Here is a 21406-nt window from a genome sequence, read left to right as displayed (position 1 = left end):
ATGTGAACAAACTAGATCCCCTGCCTGAGGACTATTAATAAAATCTAATTGCAAGGTGCCATGTGCCTGTAGCTCCCATTGAAACCATTTGGAGTTGAGGGTGCTCAGCATCCAATAAAATGGGGCTCTCATTTAGAGAGAGCTAGCCCAGTGAAACCCAACAGACTAAGGATGTAGGAGTGGGATTTGAGGAGGAGAGGCAATAAAGAACATGGGAAAGAGAATACAGCTTTGGGAAGAGCATTATTTTTCACAGAGAATTGATCATGTAGTTGTTTTGTATGGAGAGGTTCCAGTGACAGGTTTGTCACGAAGGCTTATTATTCCGGTTTAAAGTTATGAATATTAATGTAGTGAAGTTATAATTACTTCTATTTTTAATTCATCTAGGAAGGCTGCTGCATACACAGTATTTTAGATGTTAATTGTTTTTTTCCGACAGACTGTTAAAAGCAAAAGCAAGAATATCGGTGATTATGAATATGAAAGGAAATTAACATTGAGCATCCGTTCAGTGGGAGTTAATGATTCTGGAGCATTCACATGCCAAGCAAGAAACTCTTTTGGATCATCCAATGTCACAATAACCTTGAACGTACTAGGTAAATAATTCTTAAAGAAATACAACATTTCTAAGAGCTGGAAAGAGAAAATGCAAAGTAAACATCCTCTGCAATATGGAAGAGTAGAGCTTATTATTAAAAAGGTATTGCAGACTGGTGATATGTTGAAAAAGAAAGATTAAAGCTTTAGAGTGTATCACTTCTTTAATGACTGTAACCTACTCTTTGTCAATCAAATGTGATCTTGCATAGAAGAGCAACCTCAACAATATTTGCATCTCTCTGGTTTGTGTGCTCTTAACTGGTTTAATTTTAAAACTATTTCAGTCTTAATGAAGCACAAAACTTCCCTTTCTTCATCTACTCACCCATCTTTGTATGGAACCATCTTCTGGAATCTTACCTCCTGCTGTGGGTCTTGCCTCAGCCCATCTTGATAATGTGCAGAGTTATTACTAGTCCCACACAAATTTGTCTTACATTATTCCCATGCTCTGTAGTGCTGGCAGAGCAAATATAAAACAGGTCTTAAATACCCATATTCCATGTATAGGAAATTGATTTTCTGTTACATCCATTGGTGTGTTAATATGTTTTATGTAGGAGAAGCCACACTCTGAACTCTGTTCAAAAGAATAATTGGGAGAATTTTTATAAAATTACAAGTACAATTTATTTATTTATTTTCTGTACAGCATTATAGCATAAAATACATGGTCTTGATTCAAAGCCCACTGAAATCAGTAGAAAGACTCCCATCCGTTGACTTCAATGGGTTTTGGATCACACCCTTTAAGAGCAAGCAGATCTTCTTACTCTACCCCTTTTAGTAACAGGCTGTGCTGAGAAGACTATTTAGATCCCAAATGCCCTGTATTAATTTGTATGACAAGCCGTACTTTTAAAATATTAAAATCACAGTTAAGTGCTAATTTGCTAAACTGATAAAGGAGCATATTGATGTAGTTAGTAAGAGAATTTTGAATAATTCCAAGTTACTAGCTAAAAGATTTTCGGTTCCTCTGCTTCCGTGAATGTAGAAATTGGAAAAAAAATAATCTAGCTGTGAAACCTCAATATTTCTTGATGTAGTGGTTACTCTGTTGTCATCTTTTTTCCCCCCTTTTAAAACAGTTTTCTTTCACAAATACCATTGCAAAACTGTTTGCATGGTTCTCCCTAGTAACTCAAGGAAAGCAGAAATAAGATAAGTGTTTGAATCAGATTCTGAGCTGGTGTAAATCAGCACAGCTCCATTGGTTTTAATGCAGTTACACCTATTCACACCGGTTGAAGATCTGGCCTATAATTTTGATGTATGTTTTGCTCTATTGCTATACATGAAACTAAATTGTTATATAAAGTAAACTAATGAGTACTGAAGCAATGTTAAGTATTAAAGAAATAGAATCTTTTACAAAGAGCAGGGGTTGGGGAAATAAGAAAGTTTATTATAAGGGAAGGGAGACTGTTCAATACAGAGCCTATTATAAATACTCCAAATGCAAATGAGTTTGCTGAATTGGTTCACTCAGAATAGTTTTGTGAAATACGGGAGAAAAAAACAGTTGCTCTGTGCATACTTGCTTTATTAAATGCAATGAGCATAGCACTATAAAACATAAATATTTTTACAAGGAAAAAATACTTGTGTTATGCTTAATAAAAAAATAAAGTTCTTAATCAGTTAAAAGCTGGAATTTTTCATTTTCAAAACAATATTTTTTTGTTTCCTTGAGTTTCACCTACAATAAACTAAACAATCTGTCCTGGACTCTTTTACTGTTAATTGACAAAATAGGTTATTGCTTTTCTTTACTGTTCCAACTCCTAGGATCAAAGAAGTGAAATATAGGGGGGGAAAAACTGAGAGATCTTTGAGATTATGTCAGACACTAAATTAACACACCTTTTGACATTAACCAAAAGGCTTGGAAGAAATAATAGCTATGTTGATGAATCTACTGATATATATATTTTTGAAAACAGATTGATTTCTGTAAAATACAAGCAATTACTAAAATTCTGTTTTGGGTATTGGCAGTTTAATCATTGAATTTTATTTGAAATGTCTCAGATACAATCTTGAACTTAATAAGGTTCCAAGATGTATTGAATGAACAACAAATATATCCAGAGTTAATGCAAAACAAGAGTTTGCAATGGGATAAAAACCTCATGTTTCGGGGTTTAAACACATTTCTAACAGGAGGGAGCAGGTTGTATCATACCTGCTTGCTGTTGGGCTTCTTACATATTCCTCTGAAGCATTCTGACCACTATCAGAGACACGATACTGGACTAGATGGACCACAGGCTTGATCTGGTACAACAGCTCCTGTGTTCCTATTTTGAAATTTTCATGGCTCTGCACTTTCAGACTTCTGCTTTCACAGAGTCCCACTGACTTTATTATGGCTTTAGTACATGGGTCCAACCAGGCAGAGCAATTTGGAAGCGTGCGGGCCCCAAGTTCTAACTTTTGGTCTAAGTTAAATGATAGCTATTGTGGATCAGGAACAAGCAGTAAACCGCTTTCTGCCAAGTGATCTGAAACTGACAATGCACATATGAATAAATATGGAATTGAAAATTTGTCTTTTAAAGAGGGTAGTATTAAAGCTGATGAGCTTATTAACTAAAAGAAAATCATGTCAGTAAATATATTGCACAACATGATATTTTAGAAGATAAATTAATGGTGATAAATGGTATGTCCCAAATTGATAGTTTCACTTGTAATTAAGAATGATACGACAGTGAAACGTTAAGTACACGGTAGCAAAAACTCAAGGTATATTGTCACAAACAATCAATTTATCTTGCGTTTGTTGTCAACATTTCGTCTCCAGCAAACAGTCAAGGGCTTCAATTACGGAAACATTTAAGTACGTGAGTAAAATTTAAGCATGTACTCAATTTATCCAAGAGCATGGTCAGGATATTTCAATTTATTACCAGAAGATTAAATTACTTCTGCTAAAGCAACTGTAGGTTTGCCAACCATGGCTGCTGTAAGTTGTTTGGTTGTTGCTCTCTTTTGCAGCCAAGGCTTCATTCCCATATGTAGCTAGTGGACTTGGTTTTAGCAGGTGAGAGTTCAGAGTATACTTCCTAGATAAGGTTTCCTGTCTCACAGCTTGATGTTGGACCACTGACCTGGTATTAGTAAATAGTGTAATAGAATATTGAAGGATTGGGTAAAAATTGCCTTTAAAATTGATTTTTTTTATTTATTATGGCAATCAGATAAAGGATTTGTCAATGTGTCTACTACGAAGAATACAACAGTAGATGTGAATGCTGGGGAAAATCTAAATTTAATAGTTGAGTATGAGGCGTATCCAAGACCAGAAGAAGAAGTGTGGTTGTATATGAATGAAACATTACACAATTCATCTGATCACTATGTCAAATTCAAGACTGTGGGCAATAACAGGTAATATGAGTAATTATAAGCATGACTGATTTAATTTGAGACAGCTACTGGAATCTTCCAACAGAAGATGAGGGTGGGGAGATGCAAAAGAAATTATTCCCTTGCCCCCAATCCCAAAAGGACTGGGGAAAGAGAAATGCCAAAGAAATCCTCCTGTCACAGGGCAGGATGCTGGCTTATTATGCCATGAGGTGCTTGTTTTCAACTTTGTGGTATGGGAGAACCATTCTTGCTGCTCCTGGTGCTGTTTTACTGTGGATGATGGCATAGATGCTCATCTGTTTGTGCATAATCATGCCCTCTCTGTGGTCACTGTGTTGTGCCAGCTGAGTATATCTGCTAGCACACTCTTGTGGACCATGGCTGTATACCTTCTAAACCCTCATAGTGTGCATATTGCTGCTTATGCAAAACCTTTCGGGCTCTTTCCCCACTTTTTTCCCTGTATAGGCAAGGGGAAGATTTAGCCCTAAGAGAGCTTTAAATATAATAAAATGTGGGTTTCAGCATAAACTGTGACATAAACAGTCTGAATATTTACATTCAGAATATCTTTAAATTAACTTCATCACTAAGCAACTGGCCTTCCATGCACTTAGTGAGTAACAAATGTGGTAATGTTTAATTTCCCTGTCTTTGCAGATACAGGAGTGAACTTCACCTTACCCGATTAAAAGGAACAGAAGGAGGCATTTACACATTTTTTGTATCCAATTCTGATGCCAAGTCATCTCTAACATTTAATGTCTATGTGAACAGTAAGTAAAATGAACAGTCTGAAATCTTTTATTATCACAGACGTATTTTACCAAATTAAACGCATGTACAAGATGTCACAGTATGGTTCAGCATAGGAGACAATGTTTAATACAAAGTAAAGTCTGTAAAACTATATAAATATCAAGATATAAAAGAACAGAGTACTTATGCAGATACATTTTATGTCATTCCTGATCTTAAATTCTATGGAATACACCTCGCTAATGATCATAGGAGGTGAATTCTGGGAGTTAAGTGTTGAACAATTTAAAAATACTGATCTGGTGAGTTTATGTGCGGGGAAAAAATCTGTAGAACCTGGAAACTTGGCCTCAGAAAACAACTATGTCCCATACCCCACCGATAATTAAGGGTGGTGTATGATACTCTAGCCTCCATAGCCTAACAAAAAATGCAGATAAGAATCCAATTTAGCGTATTAATTGCATACATTTGTTTGAACTACATGCCAATGTTGAAATCTTGACAAGGGGATTGCACCCATTGACGTGCATGGTAGCATCTTGGCAGTCTCATTACATCTGCAAAATAATGTAGATGGTGTGTTTTCAAAAAGGCCGACATAACTTTAGAAGTGTGTATGTTGTCATTCCCAAGCAAAAGTTATATAAAAATTCCAGAGTGTTAGTTTAGATGCAAAACAGCATTCTTCAAGACAAAAGTGCAGGGTAGGAAATGAAACAATTAGTAAGCTCTGGCCTTCCTAATTAAGCCATCCTGTAAGAATTTCATGGTCTAAGCAAGCAAAAAATGGCACGTAGCAAGACCAAATTTAACAAAAATCAAAGCAATAGAGGATCACAAGCAAAATGGAGGAAGCTAAGGAAAACAGGAGAGGCACTGCAAGCTGAATGGCAAAAGGAATAACTTGGTAGTATTAACATGTTAAAAAATGTGAGAGCATTATCCATAATATAGAAATGTAAATTTACATCAAATCCTATCCTATTTATTTGTTTTAATTACAAAATATTGCTCTCTAGAGATGTATTACAGTTTTTAGTCAAGACTATTTCTTTAGGATACAATAATTGTATTAAATGTTCAGCACTAATTACTGAATTGCTCCCATGTGTTGCTGGGTGTTAACATTTGAGTTTTACACAGTATCACCATTCCCAATATCATAGCACATTACCAATTATGCCACTTGGGAACTAAAGGAATTGTGAGTTATGTACGTGGCCATCAGTTCTTGTGAACCTGATGGGATCTCTCCGATTTGGGATGTCATATCTGTCTGCCAGAAGTAGCCTGTCAGTTCTTCACAGCAAGTGCTCCAGGGTTCTGAGACTGAATGTAGGCACTCCAGGTTAACAAAGCAGTTCAGTAATAGGTAGCAGGTTAGGAACTATTTGGCTGAGTATTACTTAGTGGCTGCTGTCATGGTCACTTCTACAGCTGTGGCATCAGATAAAATAAATGCCTTCTAACTGAGTTTGTCTGGAGCTGCTTGTGTTTACAGCCACCAGTATTCAAGTCTCCTTCCTTTTTGTTTCAACAGTTAATGGGAGTTGAGGGTTTTTAGCCACCTCAAAGGAGGCACGCATCACCTCACAGGAAACGTTGCAACAGTGCATGGATTGCAAATTTTTTATTTGCTTAAAAAAAGTTTTTTTTGGAATTTTAAATAAATAAAATAAAATAATTTCTATTGGTCTTTCATATTTTACAAGCTTTCTGGTAAATTTGGCCTGCCAATGTTTTCTGACTGTTTTTTTTCCATGCATTTTAGCTTCTTTGTTCAGACATGTCTTTTTAAATTTTAGTTTTATTTTTAGAGAGTATATAAATTGTTCATTTCTTCTCAATATGAAAGACAAACAAAATAATTACATAAACCTATATTTAAAGTAGTTTGATTAATAAATAGATAATTAACTGTCATTCCAGTGCTTTATAATGCCTGAGGGCCAGATCCTGGTCTTGTTCTGTTTGCAGAACTCTCATTGAAGTCAATGAGAGTTGTGCTTAAATTGTCAGGATATAGCTTCTAATGTTTGTGTATCTGACTTTGGCAGCAGATACTAATTAAACATGAAAAAACTGGATTCATAATCAGGAGGAGAATATGTTTATTTTATTTAAAAAAAAGTTTCCATTTTGAATCATTTGTCAAAAGATATGAAAGCCCTGTGCAAAACTATCTGCACTGGATTAAAATAAGTTTGGCAGGAGGATACGTTAAGCTCAAGTAATACAGAATTGCTAAATAAAGGCTTTGGGTCACAGTAAGAACGACATAAATTAATTTAAGAAGGAGGGAGCTTTGAAATAAAGAGCCAAAGATAAAAATATAAATTGACAAACAGCATGCTGAAGGGAATAACAATTAAGAAATGATAGAAATCTTCAGACTAGCAACTAAAGTCCAGCTAACTTTTTCTAACTTAAATAAAGGTTTCATGACAATCAACAAAGTATTATATATGCAGTTCAGGATGATGCTACAGGTGGGAACTAATCAGGTTACCACCATGATGTTACAAATCACATGATGCTAGAGTCAACAGATTCCCAGATATCAGAAAGCCCTGCTGAAAATATAGGGAGTGTGTGGGAAGTCACCATGATATTTTAAAGAGACTAATTCAAATCCAGAAACTGGAGCTGTAGGAAGAAAATCCTCTTCCAGTTACTACAGTGATAGACAATGGCAATAGAAGTGTTACTTTTAGATATTTATTTTCCTCTGTTAATGATGAAGGAAAAAGAAATTGGTAATAAAAGTAATTAAATGAACAATGTTAATGGCTAGACCGTCGAGTTATAAATAGTAGTGGCATCTTTAGTTCCTCTTTACTATGTTTGGCATCAACATCAATAAGAGCTGAAAAACAGTTAATAAACTTAATGAAATTAGAGATTTAAAGCATTTAATGACTGATTATTGAAGGGAATATGCAAGTATGCAGAACAATTTAATGAAATATTAAATAATTAACATGTTATAGCCAAAGCAGTAAGCAACATATAATCATTAAAATCCTATCTGATTTTAAATTAAGGATAATTAGATATTGGAAGTCATAAAACTAACCATAATAAAATATTTCTCAGAATAGGATAACTTAATGAGAAACTCTGTGTCCACACTTGCCAAAGCTAGTCCACATTTGAGTCTATTTACTCTACATTCATTTGACAACTGATGAGGCTCCTTACTGCATTAAATAAGAGGAAGCTAGAGGGAACTGAATAGCAGTGGAAGAGGCTAGCCCAGAAAAAAACAAACTGCTTACAGAGTCTGGGACTGATAACTGGTTTTTAGGTCCAGTCATCTCTTCTCATGAGGATTCTCTGGAGGGGAGACCCAACTAACACCAGTGTGTTGTAAGCATGTAGCTAGATATTATTATTATTTTTATTATTTATTATTATACAGGGATCCTGGTTCTGATCTCACTTGTTATTCCATTATGTTAAATGGAGTTACTCTAGAGTCTTCTTTGAAGTGCTTGCTCATGTCCATTCCATTGTAGGTGTGTGTGCTTGCCACATGCACCAGTGCCAGAAGTTTTTTCCTCAGTGTATCCGTACGGGCCAGCTCTGGTGCCCTCTGGAGTGGCGCACGTATGCACCGGTATAAGGGGCGCCGGCGGCTCCCCCCTCCCTCAGTTCCTTCTTACCGCCAGTGATGGTGCTGGAACGTCTCCTTGCCTTAACAAGCTTATTTCTCTCAACTGTGCCTAGTTGCGAACTTTTTGCATATAGTTGTTAAAAACTTTGATAGCTGTATAGTTCCCTTAGTGTAGAGTTAGTAATAGTTTGTTAGTCCCGAACAGGACTTAACCTAGGGACGGGGCATGCCCCGGTCTCCGGGCTTCAAACCTTGTGACTGTTGCAAGAAACCCAAGCCAGTAAGTGATCCCCATAGAAGCTGTCTGAAGTGTTTAGGGGGAACCCACGTTAGCAACAAGTGTCACATTGGCAAGAGCTTCAGACCACGGACCAAAAAGGAGCACACCGCTGGCACCGGCCTCACACCAGCACTGATCTCCATCCCCAGTACTGGCTAAAAAGCAAAGAAAGTTCTCCTACGTCTCATAAAGGGAAGGAGAGAGCTGGAGGAGAGCTAAGACCCGCGCGGGACAGCTCTTCCCTTCCAGACGTTGACCAGGCTCCATTTCCCATTGAGCTGTTGAGCCCGCTTTCAGACCCGCCCACCACCCCGGGAAGTGGTAGAGGCATTCGGCACCTGGCGGTGTCATTCACGCCAGAGGCTTTTCAGGCCGCTAAGGACATACTGTCCCTGCCAGTGCCATCCACGGAAGTGCCCCGTTCGAGGGGTAAACCTGCCTTGGGACTCTTCCAACGGTCCCCATCAGTGCAGCACCGCTCCTCGCCGCAGGAGGTGCCCCATCAGCCCGCGCCTGAACAGCACCACCAGCCCCCCGGATGTGGGTTGGTTTGCCTGCCAGAGTTCCCAGCGTCGGTCCCCGGACTCTAGGCAGCATTCCTTGGGCTCTAGGTGTCGATCGCCAGCAAGCTGGTGCAGACCCGCAGAGGCACGACACCAGTCCCCAGATCCCCGGTGCTGGGAGCGCCTGAGCTGCTCTCCCAGCTCACGGCACTGTTCCGGAAGGTTGAGACGCCAGTCCCCGGAGACCCGTCACCAGTTGCTGGATTGCCAGTACAGTTCACCTCTGGCGCGTCAACGGTCTCCAACACGTCAGTCTTCTCGCTCCTATTCCCGCTCCTGATCTATGAGGCTAAGCATAAGGCATCGATCGCCAGGGTACCATTGCCGATCCACCAAACGCTGCCACTGGTCGCTGACGACACCAAGAGCCATCGCTTCCATACAGGTCCTCAATGGAGGTCTGCAGCCAGAGCCGACAGAATCAGGGTAGGCAGGCAGCCTCAGTACCGTCCTAGTCCTGCAGACAAGTCTCTTCTTCCTCGGGCTCGGACAGCGAGGATTAGACCCTGCCCGCAGGCCAGAGCTACCCATCAGGGGCATCGACATTCCTTGCTGGGCCACCAGTGGCAGCATGGCCCCAAAGCCAGTGGTCTGCCCCCTGGCAACTCTGGAACCACTGGGGATTTCCCCATTCATTGCAGGGGCATATGTCAGACTCAGAGACATCTGACAGACGATCGGCGACAGTCTCCCTCCCACCCCCTGACTCAGACGTGGAATCAGAGCAGGCTCCCCAGGGCCAGCCAGCCTCGGCCCAGGCTCCCATAGCAGAAGTGGCAGAATTGGCAGACCCGCCTGTACCTGCCCCCTCATCATCTTTGCCTTTTGAGGCGATAGTAGGACCCTCTCACTCGATTCCCCAGGACAATGCCAGGGCCCACCAGGAGTTCTTGAAGAGGGTCGCCTCAAACCTAGGGCTGGAAGCCGAGGAACTGGTGGAGCCCTCGGACTCTCTGGTCGATGTGCTGAGTGCAGCAGCCCCCTCCCAGGGTGGCATTGCCAGTGCACGAGGGAGTGGTGAAAATTACTAAGGCCCTGTGGCAGACACCCTCCTCACTGCCCCCCATCTCCAAGCAGGCAAAAAGAAAATACTACGTCTCCGCTAAAGTATGAGTATCTTTATACCCACCCTGCCCCAAGCTCATTGGTTGTGTCCGCAGCCAATGAGCGTGACAGATGGCTAGCCGGGATCAACGCCTAAGAACAAGGAGGCAAAGAGGCTCAATCTCTTTGGTAGAAAAATTTATTCTACGTCCAGCCTCCAGCTGATAGTGGCCAACCATCAGGCCTTGCTTGGCCGTTATGGTTTTAATATTTGGCAGTTCATGGCCAAGTTCTCAGATTCACTGCCAGAGGAACCCAGGAAAGAATTCCTGGCTATCCTCGATGAGAGCAGGGCAGTGGCCAGGGCAGCCCTCCAAGCGGCCTCAGATGCAGCAGACTCTGCGGCCCAGACCATGGCTTTGGCCATTTCAATGAGGCGGGCGTCCTGGTTGCAGTTGTCGGGCCTATTGACGGAGGTTCAACAATCCATCCAGGACCTACCATTCGATGGCCTGGCACTGTTTTCTGAGCAAATGGACAGTAAATTGCATGGCCTGAAAGACTTGAGGGCTACCTTGCGCTCCCTGGGCTGTACATGCCGGGGCCAGCAAGGAAGCGGTTTAAGCCGCAACAGCCCCACAGGTTCAGGAGCCAACCTCTGTCAGAGCCCTTCCACAATGAGGGCAAGAGCTGTAAGCGCCGGCAAGGCCATCAGCTGGCATTCTCTGCTCACTCAAGCTCCACCCGTAACCAACTGGGTAACAATCAGGCATTTTGAGGGTGCGCTCGGGGACGACCTTCCAGCCTGTGTCCTGGATCCTGCTCCCCTGTTATTTTCCAACCGCCTGTCCCCCTTCATCCCTGCCTGGGCCTCTATAACATCGGACCGGTGGGTCCTCAGCACAGTAGCAGGGGGATATACCCTCCAATTTATTTCTATCCCCTCCTCCCACCATCCTCCATGTCTCTCTTCAGGGACCCTTCTCATGAGCATCCGCTCGCTCAGGAGGTGCAGGGCCTTCTGCGGGTGGGAGTTGTGGAGGAAGTCCCTCTGCATTTGAGAGGGAAAGGGTTTTACTCCCACTATTTTTAAATCCCAAAAGCCAACGGGGGTCTATGCCCCGTCCTCGACCTACGGAGCCTCAACAAGTACCTCAAGAAGTTGAAGTTCCACATGTTCTCCTTGGCCTCCATCATTCCTTCCTGGGACTGGAACGCCACCCTTGATCTGAAGGACGCTTACTTTCACATATCGACATTCCACAGTCACAGATGGTTCCTACGTTTCGTAGTTGGGACCGCCCACTATCAATTCACAGTGCTCCTTTTTGGCCTAGCAACGACGCCAAGGGTGTTTATGAAATGCATGTTGGTGATGGCGGCCTACCTCAGACATCAGAGTATCCAGATTTACCTGTACCTCGACAACTGTCTCATCAAGAGCCGCTCTAGGGTCATGGTCCAGCGCAGCGTTGAGACGTTGTGAGCCACTTGTCAAGCTCTGGGCCTGCTGCTAAATGAACAAAAATCAACGTTAATCCCCGTCCAACAGATAGAGTTTATCGGAGCGGTTCTCAACTCTACCCGAGCCAGAGCATTTCTGCCAGAGGCCAGGTTCAAGGTAATGTCAGATCTGATTGCCAGCATCACCTCACATCTACACACCACAGCCCGGGTCTGTCTCAGACTATTGGGTCACATGAAAGCATGCACGTATGTTGTCTGCCATGCGAGACTCAGGCTGTGTCCCCTCCCGATGTGGGTGACATTGGTCTACTCCCCAGCCAGACATCACCTAGATAAAGTCATCACAGTCCCTCTGAGGGTACTTATCTCTCTGCAGTGGTGGTCCGACCCAATGTTGATGTTGTGCTGTTCAAGAGCCCGCGACCCATGGATGCATCCGACCTCGGATGGGGAGCACATCTCAGTACACTGAGGGTTATGGTCTCGAGAGGAGCTTGCGTTACATATAAACATCAGGGAACTCAGGGCCATCTCTCTGGCCTGTGGTGTCTTCCTTCCCCAACTGTCCTGTCGGGTGGTGCAGATATTGATGGATAACACGGCCTCCCATGTTCTATGTCAACAGGCAAGAAGGAGCACATTCATCGGCTCTTTGCCAGGAGACCCTCCGTCTGTGGGACTTCTACATTCAGCATGCAATCCACCCGGAAACCTCGCACCTCCCTGGCGTCCAGAACACGCTGGCAGATCGCCTCAGCAGGTCCATATTCTCTCATCATGAGTGGTTCCTCCACCCTGAGGTCGTCAGAGTGCTCTTCCAGAAGTGGGGAGTTCCCCGAGTGGACCTGTTTGCCACCAGACAGGACAGAAAGTGTGATCAGTTCTGCTCTCTCTAAGGCTTTGGCCCAGGCTCGCTTTCCAATGCCTTTCTCCTGTCATGGTCAGGGGACCTGATGTACGCCTTCCCGCCAATTCCCCTCATCAGCAAAACCCTCTCAAAAATCAAGAGGGATAAGGCATAGTCATTATGATCGCCCCACCATGGCCTTGCCAGCATTGGTTTGGCATGCTCATGGACTGGCTGTGCCAGCCCTGTGGCCACTTCCCAGTTGCCCGGACCTACTCTTGCAGGCTCTTGCCAGTACGCCATACCGGGGCTTGGGCGCGGGGCCCTCTTAGGCGCGGGGCCCAATTCAGGGGAATTGGTTGAATCGGCCTAAAGCCGGCCCTGACTACACCTACAATGGAATGGACATGAGCAAGCACTCAAAGAAGAAAAGATGGTTACCTTTTCATAACTGTTGTTCTTCAAGATGTGTTGCTCATGTCCATTCCATGACCCACCCTCTTTCCCCTCTGTCGGAGTTCTGGCAAGAAGGAACTCAGGGAGGTGGGAGCTGGTTGCGCCCCTCATACCGGTGCATACTCAAACCAATCCAGAGGGTGCCAGAGCTGGTCCCCTACAGATATCACTGGCAAGCACACACATCTACAATGGAATGGACATGAACAACACATCTCAAAGAACAGTAGTTACGAAAGGGTAACCGTCTTTTTATGCTCCTGTAACCAAAATCAGATTCAGGCCCAGCATCTCATAGTGTATAACTTTTAGGTACTGGCTTGCATGTTGTTGTACTTGGCTTTTACTGAACAGTGGACCTGCATATTTTTTATTTTTGTTTCCTTCACCCAAAGCCAGAAAGGTTTAGATTCAGGCTTCACCCAACATGATATTATTGAAATATCTAATGTTCAATTTCCTCTTAAATTCAGTTTGACTATTAATTTGTCCAGCTTTTTCTAGCAATAATCTGTGCTGGATGGTATATTGCCCAGTGTGTACAGTATGTATTTCTAAAGGGTCATGTTTGAGTTTGAAAGCAGTCATCAGTCAGTGAATATCAGATTTAGTTAAGTTAAAAAAATTCTGAATGTGACTGTCTTGGAATTGGGCCTTAAAAAAAAGTTAGATATCATCCATGAAATCCCCCATTGTCCAAGATGTGCATGATCACAATGTCCTACACTAAATGTTGCAAATAGAACCCAGCATATTGCAACAAGGTTAATTGTTTGATGCTTTGAATCAAACATTACATGCAAATTTAGAGGTGAAGGAGCTTTCAGTTCCTGAAACATGGCTCACTAGTAGATGAGGATACGATTGAGGATTTGAATGCATTTTATTGCATCAAGTTTAATTAGGAAGTAAAATGGACAATGAAATTCATATCCACAAACAAATTACAGTATATGGATCTCAGCTGGTGTAAATGTACATACTAGCTTCACTAAAGTCAATACAGCTTCATCAATTTACAGCACATGAGAATTCGGTCTTATGTGTCTATGAAAAATAATGCATTAAAAAGATCTTTTAATGGCATCTATGAATCACTCAATGTCCTTGGAGATTACAGCAGATTGAATCTTCCATTAGTGTCGTTTACAGTTATTTGAAAGGAAGCTAAGATACATATGGTGGTAAATGTGACTTCTGCGTTTATTAGAACTATCCAAATCCTCTATTAAATGAATCCTCACAGAGTGTTTTAGAAAAGTTGTCAAAACTCTGTTATTGTTATACTCTGTTATTGCCTGTTCTTCCAAAAGTTCTCAGAAACTGGATCACTATGTGGAAATTCTGCTTTATTGGTTAGTTCTCTTCTTGTGCTCAGATAACAATCTTTGAAATAAATACAGCAATGTTGTTATTTCTTGATATTCTAAAACAAAATATAGTGTCTTGAGGAAAGGAAGCAGCTCAATACAATGTTTTGTAAAGTAATGAATCAACTGTGACTTACTTTTTAGGAATCTAATGCATTCATCCAAATATTAGTTTTATTTCCTACATGTGCAATCTCTTAAAAACAATTTTTGCTCCTGTAAAAATCCAAGCCTGAACTACCAATGACAATGTATTTGTAAATATACACCTCTACCTTGATATAACACTGTCCTCGGGAGCCAAAAAATCTTACTGCGTTATAAGTGAAACCGCGTTATATTGAACTTGCTTTGATCCACTGGAGTGTGCAGCCCCCCCCCCCCCCCCCCCCCCGGAGCACTGCTTTACTGCATTATATCCGAATTCGTGTTATATCGGGTCACGTTATATCGGGGTAGAGGTGTACATCTATATTTTATTGTGCACTGCTCAAACTCATTTGGGCAGTGCCTTTGATATTTAATTTGCTGGGTAGCTTCTTACAACAATCTTGCTCTCTATCAACTATGATCTAGAGAATTTGCAGGGTGTTTTAAAAACACAGCAAATCCCAACTCTCTAGTCATTTCATTGTAGTACCTTTCCTGGATGTGTAATGGTGTTGTTTTACATAAAAGGCAGATGTAACAGAAGTGTGGTGTGATAGATACAGTACATTCACAATCATGAAAAAAAACGTGTTAATGCATGTTAGGGGGATCAGCCAGCAGAGAAGTTGGAACTTTATTAATTGTTCCAAAATATGGACTTTTTTTTTTTCTGGTAGGTTAAACTCTTGTCAGCTGTGATTGTGTCATTTTAAATTCTTGCACAGATCAAGTATTTTGCATTGGTTTACTTTTACCTTCTTTGGAAAATCTAGTCAAGTCTGTCAGAATAATAATATTAAATTGAATATATTTTCGTAGGTAGCCAATGTTAAAAATGATACTGTAGGAAAGATGTGGTCATATAGGCCCTGGTCCTGCAAACGCTCATGCACACACACAACTTTATGGAAGTGAGTAGTCCAATGGAAGTCAAATCCATAAATGCTGACACGATTAGGACCAGAATTAGTAATAAATCAGAATGCAAATTATTTATTCACCGAAAGCATGAGTATTCACTTATTTTATTGCAGCAAAACCAGAGATTCTCACTTCGGACAGACTTAGCAATGGCATGCTCCAGTGTGTGGCAGCTGGCTTCCCTGCCCCTACAATAGATTGGCGTTTTTGTCCAGGAACTGAGCAGAGGTGAGTAATTTCCAGAATGTACCTTAAAAGTGACCTGACACACCTGATTTAAAATTCAAGCAATAAGATGTTGAAAGAAGATAGTCAAATACCTGTTCAAATGTTGCATTATTTCTGTAAGCATAGTCTTGATTGTTTTAGGTTTGTGCTGTTTGTTTGGTGTTTTTTTGTTTTGTTTTGTTCCTTGAAGGGAGGATACTCAGTGTATTTTACTGAGTAGACATTAAAGGCCAAATTGAGTTCTGCGGTAAGCCAACTGACTACAAAGGCTTCACACCTTTTTACCTGGGAGTGAATTTGGCCCTATTTGCGTAACTTCACAGAATGACAATTACAGAAGAGTTTCTGTATATGGCTATTATCTTTTGGAGTTATCATGTAATAACACAATTTTCCAGGACACAGTATAATGACATTTCCATGTATACACAGTAGATCACATGTTAAATGTGTCTGGAGTTATTATGAAAATAAATTGCTAAATTACCAGGTCTCTAAGAAGATTGAGGTAGAATATTTGTGAAACACATTGTAAAATGCTCCTCACTTCTTCTATCAGAGACATAGTACTAACAAGTCACATATCTCATTGGAATCATTTTTCTTATGCCTAAAATAGTCTGGTTTTTTAGTCTTCTTAAGGAAAATCTGTATTGTTTTATAACTTGTTACTGGTAATATTGCTAAAATTAGCATGCTTGCTTTTATATAGTAAAGATGTCAAATTTTAACTTTACAATTGACTGGTCAAAAAAGAGTAAACATACTTTTTTGACCAATTCATAGGGTAGCTCTTAGAAAGAACAGCTTGTGAGGCAGTGCTGGGTATTTTGTTCTACATATGGTGCTGTACTAGGTTGGCCACGGATATATTTTTATCTTATTATAACACAATGTCTCTGAATAAGTTAACAGTGGGAGTTGAAACCAGGACCTAAGGATCTAATAGCCTGAGCTAAAGAGCCAGGTTCCATAGCTCAAAGGCTGCAGCAGATTCATAAACCTCTATCTGTGGAGTAGCCAGTAGAGTAGAACAGAGAGCCACATTGTGTAGGTATCGGTTAAGTTGTCATGGAGGATTTACATGTATAATTCTGCACACAGAGGAAAAAATATACTTCAGATCTGATAAGTAGAGTATAAAAAGCAAGTTCTTCAGCTCAATCCTTCAATGGAGCTGTGTCAATTCGCACCAGCTGAGGCTGTAAATATCGAACTTTATTCTTAGAAGAAAGTTGAAATAATGAAGAATTTACTCCAAGTATTTATCCATAAAGGGATAATTGTCAACAATGTTTCTCCCAGGTGTTTCGATTCACCAGCTATATCTCCTGTGGATGTGAAGATCTATTCTAGAAATTCATCCTTTCCATCATTTGGAAGGATAGTGGTTGAAAGTACCATTGATGCCAGCACATTCAAAAACAATGGCACTATATCATGTGAGGCTTCCAATGATGTTGCCAGAAGTACTGCTTTTTTCAACTTTGCTGTTAAAGGTAGTGGCCAAAATGACATATAGAAATGTATAAAATGTAATTAAGATGATGGGATGTTTTAGCTCTGTGCATCACAAATAATTACAATAAGACCCATATTTTAAATACATTGCCTGTGTATTTGAAGCTTCTTTGGTACAGTGGTACAGTAATATATTAAGCTGCATTTTCTATCATACTTCTTAAATGTTTGACTGTTATAACCTAGTAGATGTTTAAAACTGAAATCTGTTAGCTTCCATTTTCTTCCATCGTATCTGTTGTATGGTCTAGTGGCCAGAGCACCAGCCTGGGAGTCAGGAAAACTGTTTCTGCCACTGACCTGCTCAATAAAGTTCCCTCTCACACCTTTGTCTGTCCTGTTTATTTAAACTGTAATACAATGGGGCCCTGAGCTTGGTTGGAGCCTCTAGGTGCCACTATAATAAAAATAATTAACAACAACAACAGACTGCAAACACACTGGTTAGAGGGTGCTAGTGAGTTTTGGCCTCCATAGCAGCATAAAAGAAATTGCAGAAATGTAAAAGTTGAAATGCCAAAATACTTATCAGTTGCAACCTGTATGTTGTTCTTTGTTGTTGTTTTTTTGCAAAAACTAAGGTTTCTGTGGTGTTCTTTCTCTATACTATATGCCATATATAATATACAAACAAAAATGGATCAGATTTGAGGCATATTGATCTTTACAAGATCATGCTACTGTCCAATCTCTGCTTCCAAAGACTATGTTGTAAAGAGCATATTAATCATTGGATAAGCTAAAAAATTGGGACTTTGAGAAAAGTTCTGTTAACAAACTTTTTCTTTAACTAATTTGACATGAATCCTGTTTTTAAAGCTAAAAATAATTGGCGAGAGCTGTCTTAATGGGCTAGCGATAGAACTGTGTGCTACCATGCAGAAACCCTGAGTTTAATTGGTCTTGGTTTTATGCTTCCTAGTTTGATGGGACTGGGAGTGCTGAAGAAATGAACTAAACTGCACAGTTTCCAGGGTGAAGACATGTCTCAAGGTGCCATCAGGCAACATCTTCTTACAGTTCTGTCCATTCAGCCTTGGGGCGGGGGGAGGGGAAAAAGGGAAAATCATCTGGGCTCCAGCAGAAACAAAGAGAATATTCCCTGAGGAAGAAAAACAATTAGGGGGATAAAGATTTGACATTTAATGATCCTTTAAATGTTGGGTTTCTTGTTCAAATTTAAACAGAACTTTCTGTCTCTTTCTAGAACATATCAGTACCCACACCCTCTTCACTCCTTTACTGATAGGGTTTGGAGTAGCAGCAGGACTGATGTGCATCGTAGTAATGATTCTTGTGTACAAATATCTACAGGTAAAATCAGATGCACACATTCATCTTAGTTCTTCTTGTTGAAGTTTTAGCAGTAAAATGGCCTTTTTTTCTTTTTTCCCCCCTAGAAACCCAAATATGAAGTTCAGTGGAAAGTCGTTGAAGAAATAAATGGAAACAACTATGTTTATATAGACCCAACACAACTTCCTTATGATCAGAAATGGGAGTTTCCTAGAAACCGATTGAGTTTTGGTTAGTTTAGGTTTATTTAACTTCATCTCCAATGTGAAATTTCCAATCCCTGTAATATGAGACCTTGTCATGAAAACATAGCATTTGCTATCAATAGGATATTGCATAGTAAAGTATATAATAATGACAACTGCTACTTTTGCATGCAGTTTGAGGAAGAAGTTTCCTGTCTTAAACTACTTCCATTTTATTTGAGACGAATAAATAGGCTTAAATTGATCCAATAATCTACTACTGATTTTTTTTAATATAAAGCAAAAAGAACCACTGATAGGTAAAATTTTGTTACACCCATTAAAAGTTGTCTGGCAATTTTTAGGTAAAACTCTTGGTGCTGGAGCTTTTGGGAAAGTTGTGGAGGCTACTGCATATGGTCTGTTTAAATCTGATGCTGCAATGACAGTAGCAGTAAAAATGCTCAAACGTAAGTTTCTACTATGTACAATATTCTTTTTTCCAAACTTTCTATTGTATACTGAATTTGCTGAACGACATGTTTTTCATTCCAGCAAGTGCCCATTTAACAGAGAGAGAAGCCTTAATGTCTGAACTCAAAGTTTTGAGTTACCTTGGTAACCACATTAATATCGTGAATCTACTTGGAGCCTGCACTATTGGAGGTAAAGTTATGAGATTATTGGATTTTTGTAATTGCCTTATTGTAGAAGTAGAAACCTATTCCGTACAAATCTTGAATTGCTTAGTCATGATGAAATGTTTAACCTTTTCATGTAAGGCCTTTCTTCTAGACTTGAGACCATATTAAAAAATCCACACACAACCCCCCCCCCAAAACCAGGGTAATTCTGGCTAGAAATGAAGATTAGTTTTTTGCTGACATGACCAAGCATAGTCCATTTCTGGACTCCATCGGATTGGCACATAAAACCGCTTCCTCTTAAGAGTTCACAAAGTGGGCTGTCTATGTTTGTCATCCGCAACATCAGCTTCCAAATATGAGAACAGTTGTTAAAAGGGCATGATTAGTTTTGAGGGGGAAAAAACTGGGGGGAGGGAGTGGGGACCTGATAACAGCCTTTAAATATGTTAAGGTCTGCTATAAAGAGAATGGGGATCAATTGTTCTCTATGTCCACTGAAGGTAAAATAAAAAAAATAACGGGCTTAATGTGCACCGAGGGAGATTCAGGTTAGATATTAGCAAGAACTTTTTTTGACTATAAGGGTAGTTAAGTTCTAAAATCGGCTTCCAAGGGAGATTGTGGAGTCCCCATCATTGGAGGCTTTTAAGAACAAGTTGGACAAACAACCTGTCAAGGATGGTCTAGGTTTTCTTGGTCCAGCCACAGAGCAGGGGGCTGGATTTGATGACTTCCTGAGGTCCTTTTCAGCCCTACATGTCTATGATTCTATGGTTTTATGGGTTATTAGTGTCTGAACTGAGTTATTCATTACTATCTACTGTAGAACTGGTATGTTTATTATCTTGTACAGTCCTCAGGTAATCCATTTAAACGGCAACAAACATTATTGGAATATTAGGGTTATTAATTCTAAATACTTATCAGTCAAAAAATGAAAAATTTAAAGTTCTCAAAGGAAGTAACTTTGTTTACATTACACATCCTGGACATTTTGGTTTTATCTATTTAAGAACATAAACAGTAATGTTAACATGCACACAACAAAATCCAACAAATAATTGAAGCTTATATAGAGTGATTTCTTAACTTTGGGGCATTTAAATTTGTAACCTGCATGTTATGCTAACATAAATGTTTGCACTTTTTAATTTCTCCATTTTACTTTTCAAAAGAAAAAAATCTTGGAAAAATTCAGAGTTTTAGCTTTATGCAAAACATTCCACCCTTTCACCTTTGCATAATTCAAAAAAATGACTGAAGGGATTTGGTTCAAATGAGCCACAAAGCAAATTCTATGGCCTGAATCAATGCATGGACTATTTCAGACAGAAAAGAGAATTTTATAAAGTATAAACTTATGAAAATATAGGGTTTGTAATAATCCTGATGTAATCTTAACTATAGTATTTGCTCTTATGAAAGCCATAATTATTAAACTAAAGAAAAGCTCTGAGGAGGTATTGGTACAGAATGATCCTACAAATGAAATAATGGGCAGCATTATTACATATTCAAGTGCCGTCGTTGCAGTCATTCATTTAGAAAACATACATATGATCTATAAACATCTGTGCTGTAGGTGACTTAATTCTCCTTTTAAATTTCATTTTAATATTCTAAGATCTAGTGTAACTTAGTTTTCTGTCTCAGCAGACTGTTCTATGTGAATGATTTTTCCCATTATACTGCAGAGTATAACACCCTACATTATTTAAAAACATAGCTGAAAGAACTCGAAGCTCTACTGTCAACAGAAGTGAATCAAAAGGATTAATGTTTGAAGCCTTACTCTAATGTTTGGAACAAATAACTTCCTTCAGGAAGTGAGCAAAATCATACAGATGTGTCTGGCCAGAAACATTATCACATGAAGAGGGGGAAAAAAGACTTATTTGTTTAATTTTTATACAATGTGATACTATTGATGGGGAAAAATTAATTGGGAATGACATAGCTTTAATTGCACAATAGTAACTAGTCCATGAATGAGGAAACTGCTGCTGTAACTTCACTATGACTTTTCATGTCTAGACAATGCTGTGTAGTGTGACTTCAAATAGGACATT

At 40.0% G+C, this 21406-nt stretch overlaps 1 protein-coding gene across 1 annotated transcript in view; it reads left to right on the top strand.

The window, feature by feature from the left end:
• The window catches only part of KIT (KIT proto-oncogene, receptor tyrosine kinase), a 68376-nt gene that overhangs the window by 33408 nt on the left and 13562 nt on the right, over positions 1-21406 (top strand). Inside the window, exons 5-13 of the mRNA XM_065404819.1 lie at positions 443-602; positions 3813-4002; positions 4645-4760; positions 15574-15688; positions 16994-17187; positions 18417-18523; positions 18610-18736; positions 19056-19160; positions 19246-19356. Of these exons, the coding sequence (XP_065260891.1) occupies positions 443-602; positions 3813-4002; positions 4645-4760; positions 15574-15688; positions 16994-17187; positions 18417-18523; positions 18610-18736; positions 19056-19160; positions 19246-19356 (1225 nt within the window). The remainder of the gene's footprint in view (positions 1-442; positions 603-3812; positions 4003-4644; positions 4761-15573; positions 15689-16993; positions 17188-18416; positions 18524-18609; positions 18737-19055; positions 19161-19245; positions 19357-21406) is intronic.

The sequence above is a fragment of the Emys orbicularis genome, chromosome 5, assembly GCF_028017835.1.
Source record: "Emys orbicularis isolate rEmyOrb1 chromosome 5, rEmyOrb1.hap1, whole genome shotgun sequence".
Taxonomy (NCBI): Eukaryota; Metazoa; Chordata; order Testudines; family Emydidae; genus Emys; species Emys orbicularis.
The sequence above is the reverse complement of the archived record's forward strand: the minus strand, read 5'-3'. Positions and strand labels throughout refer to the sequence as shown.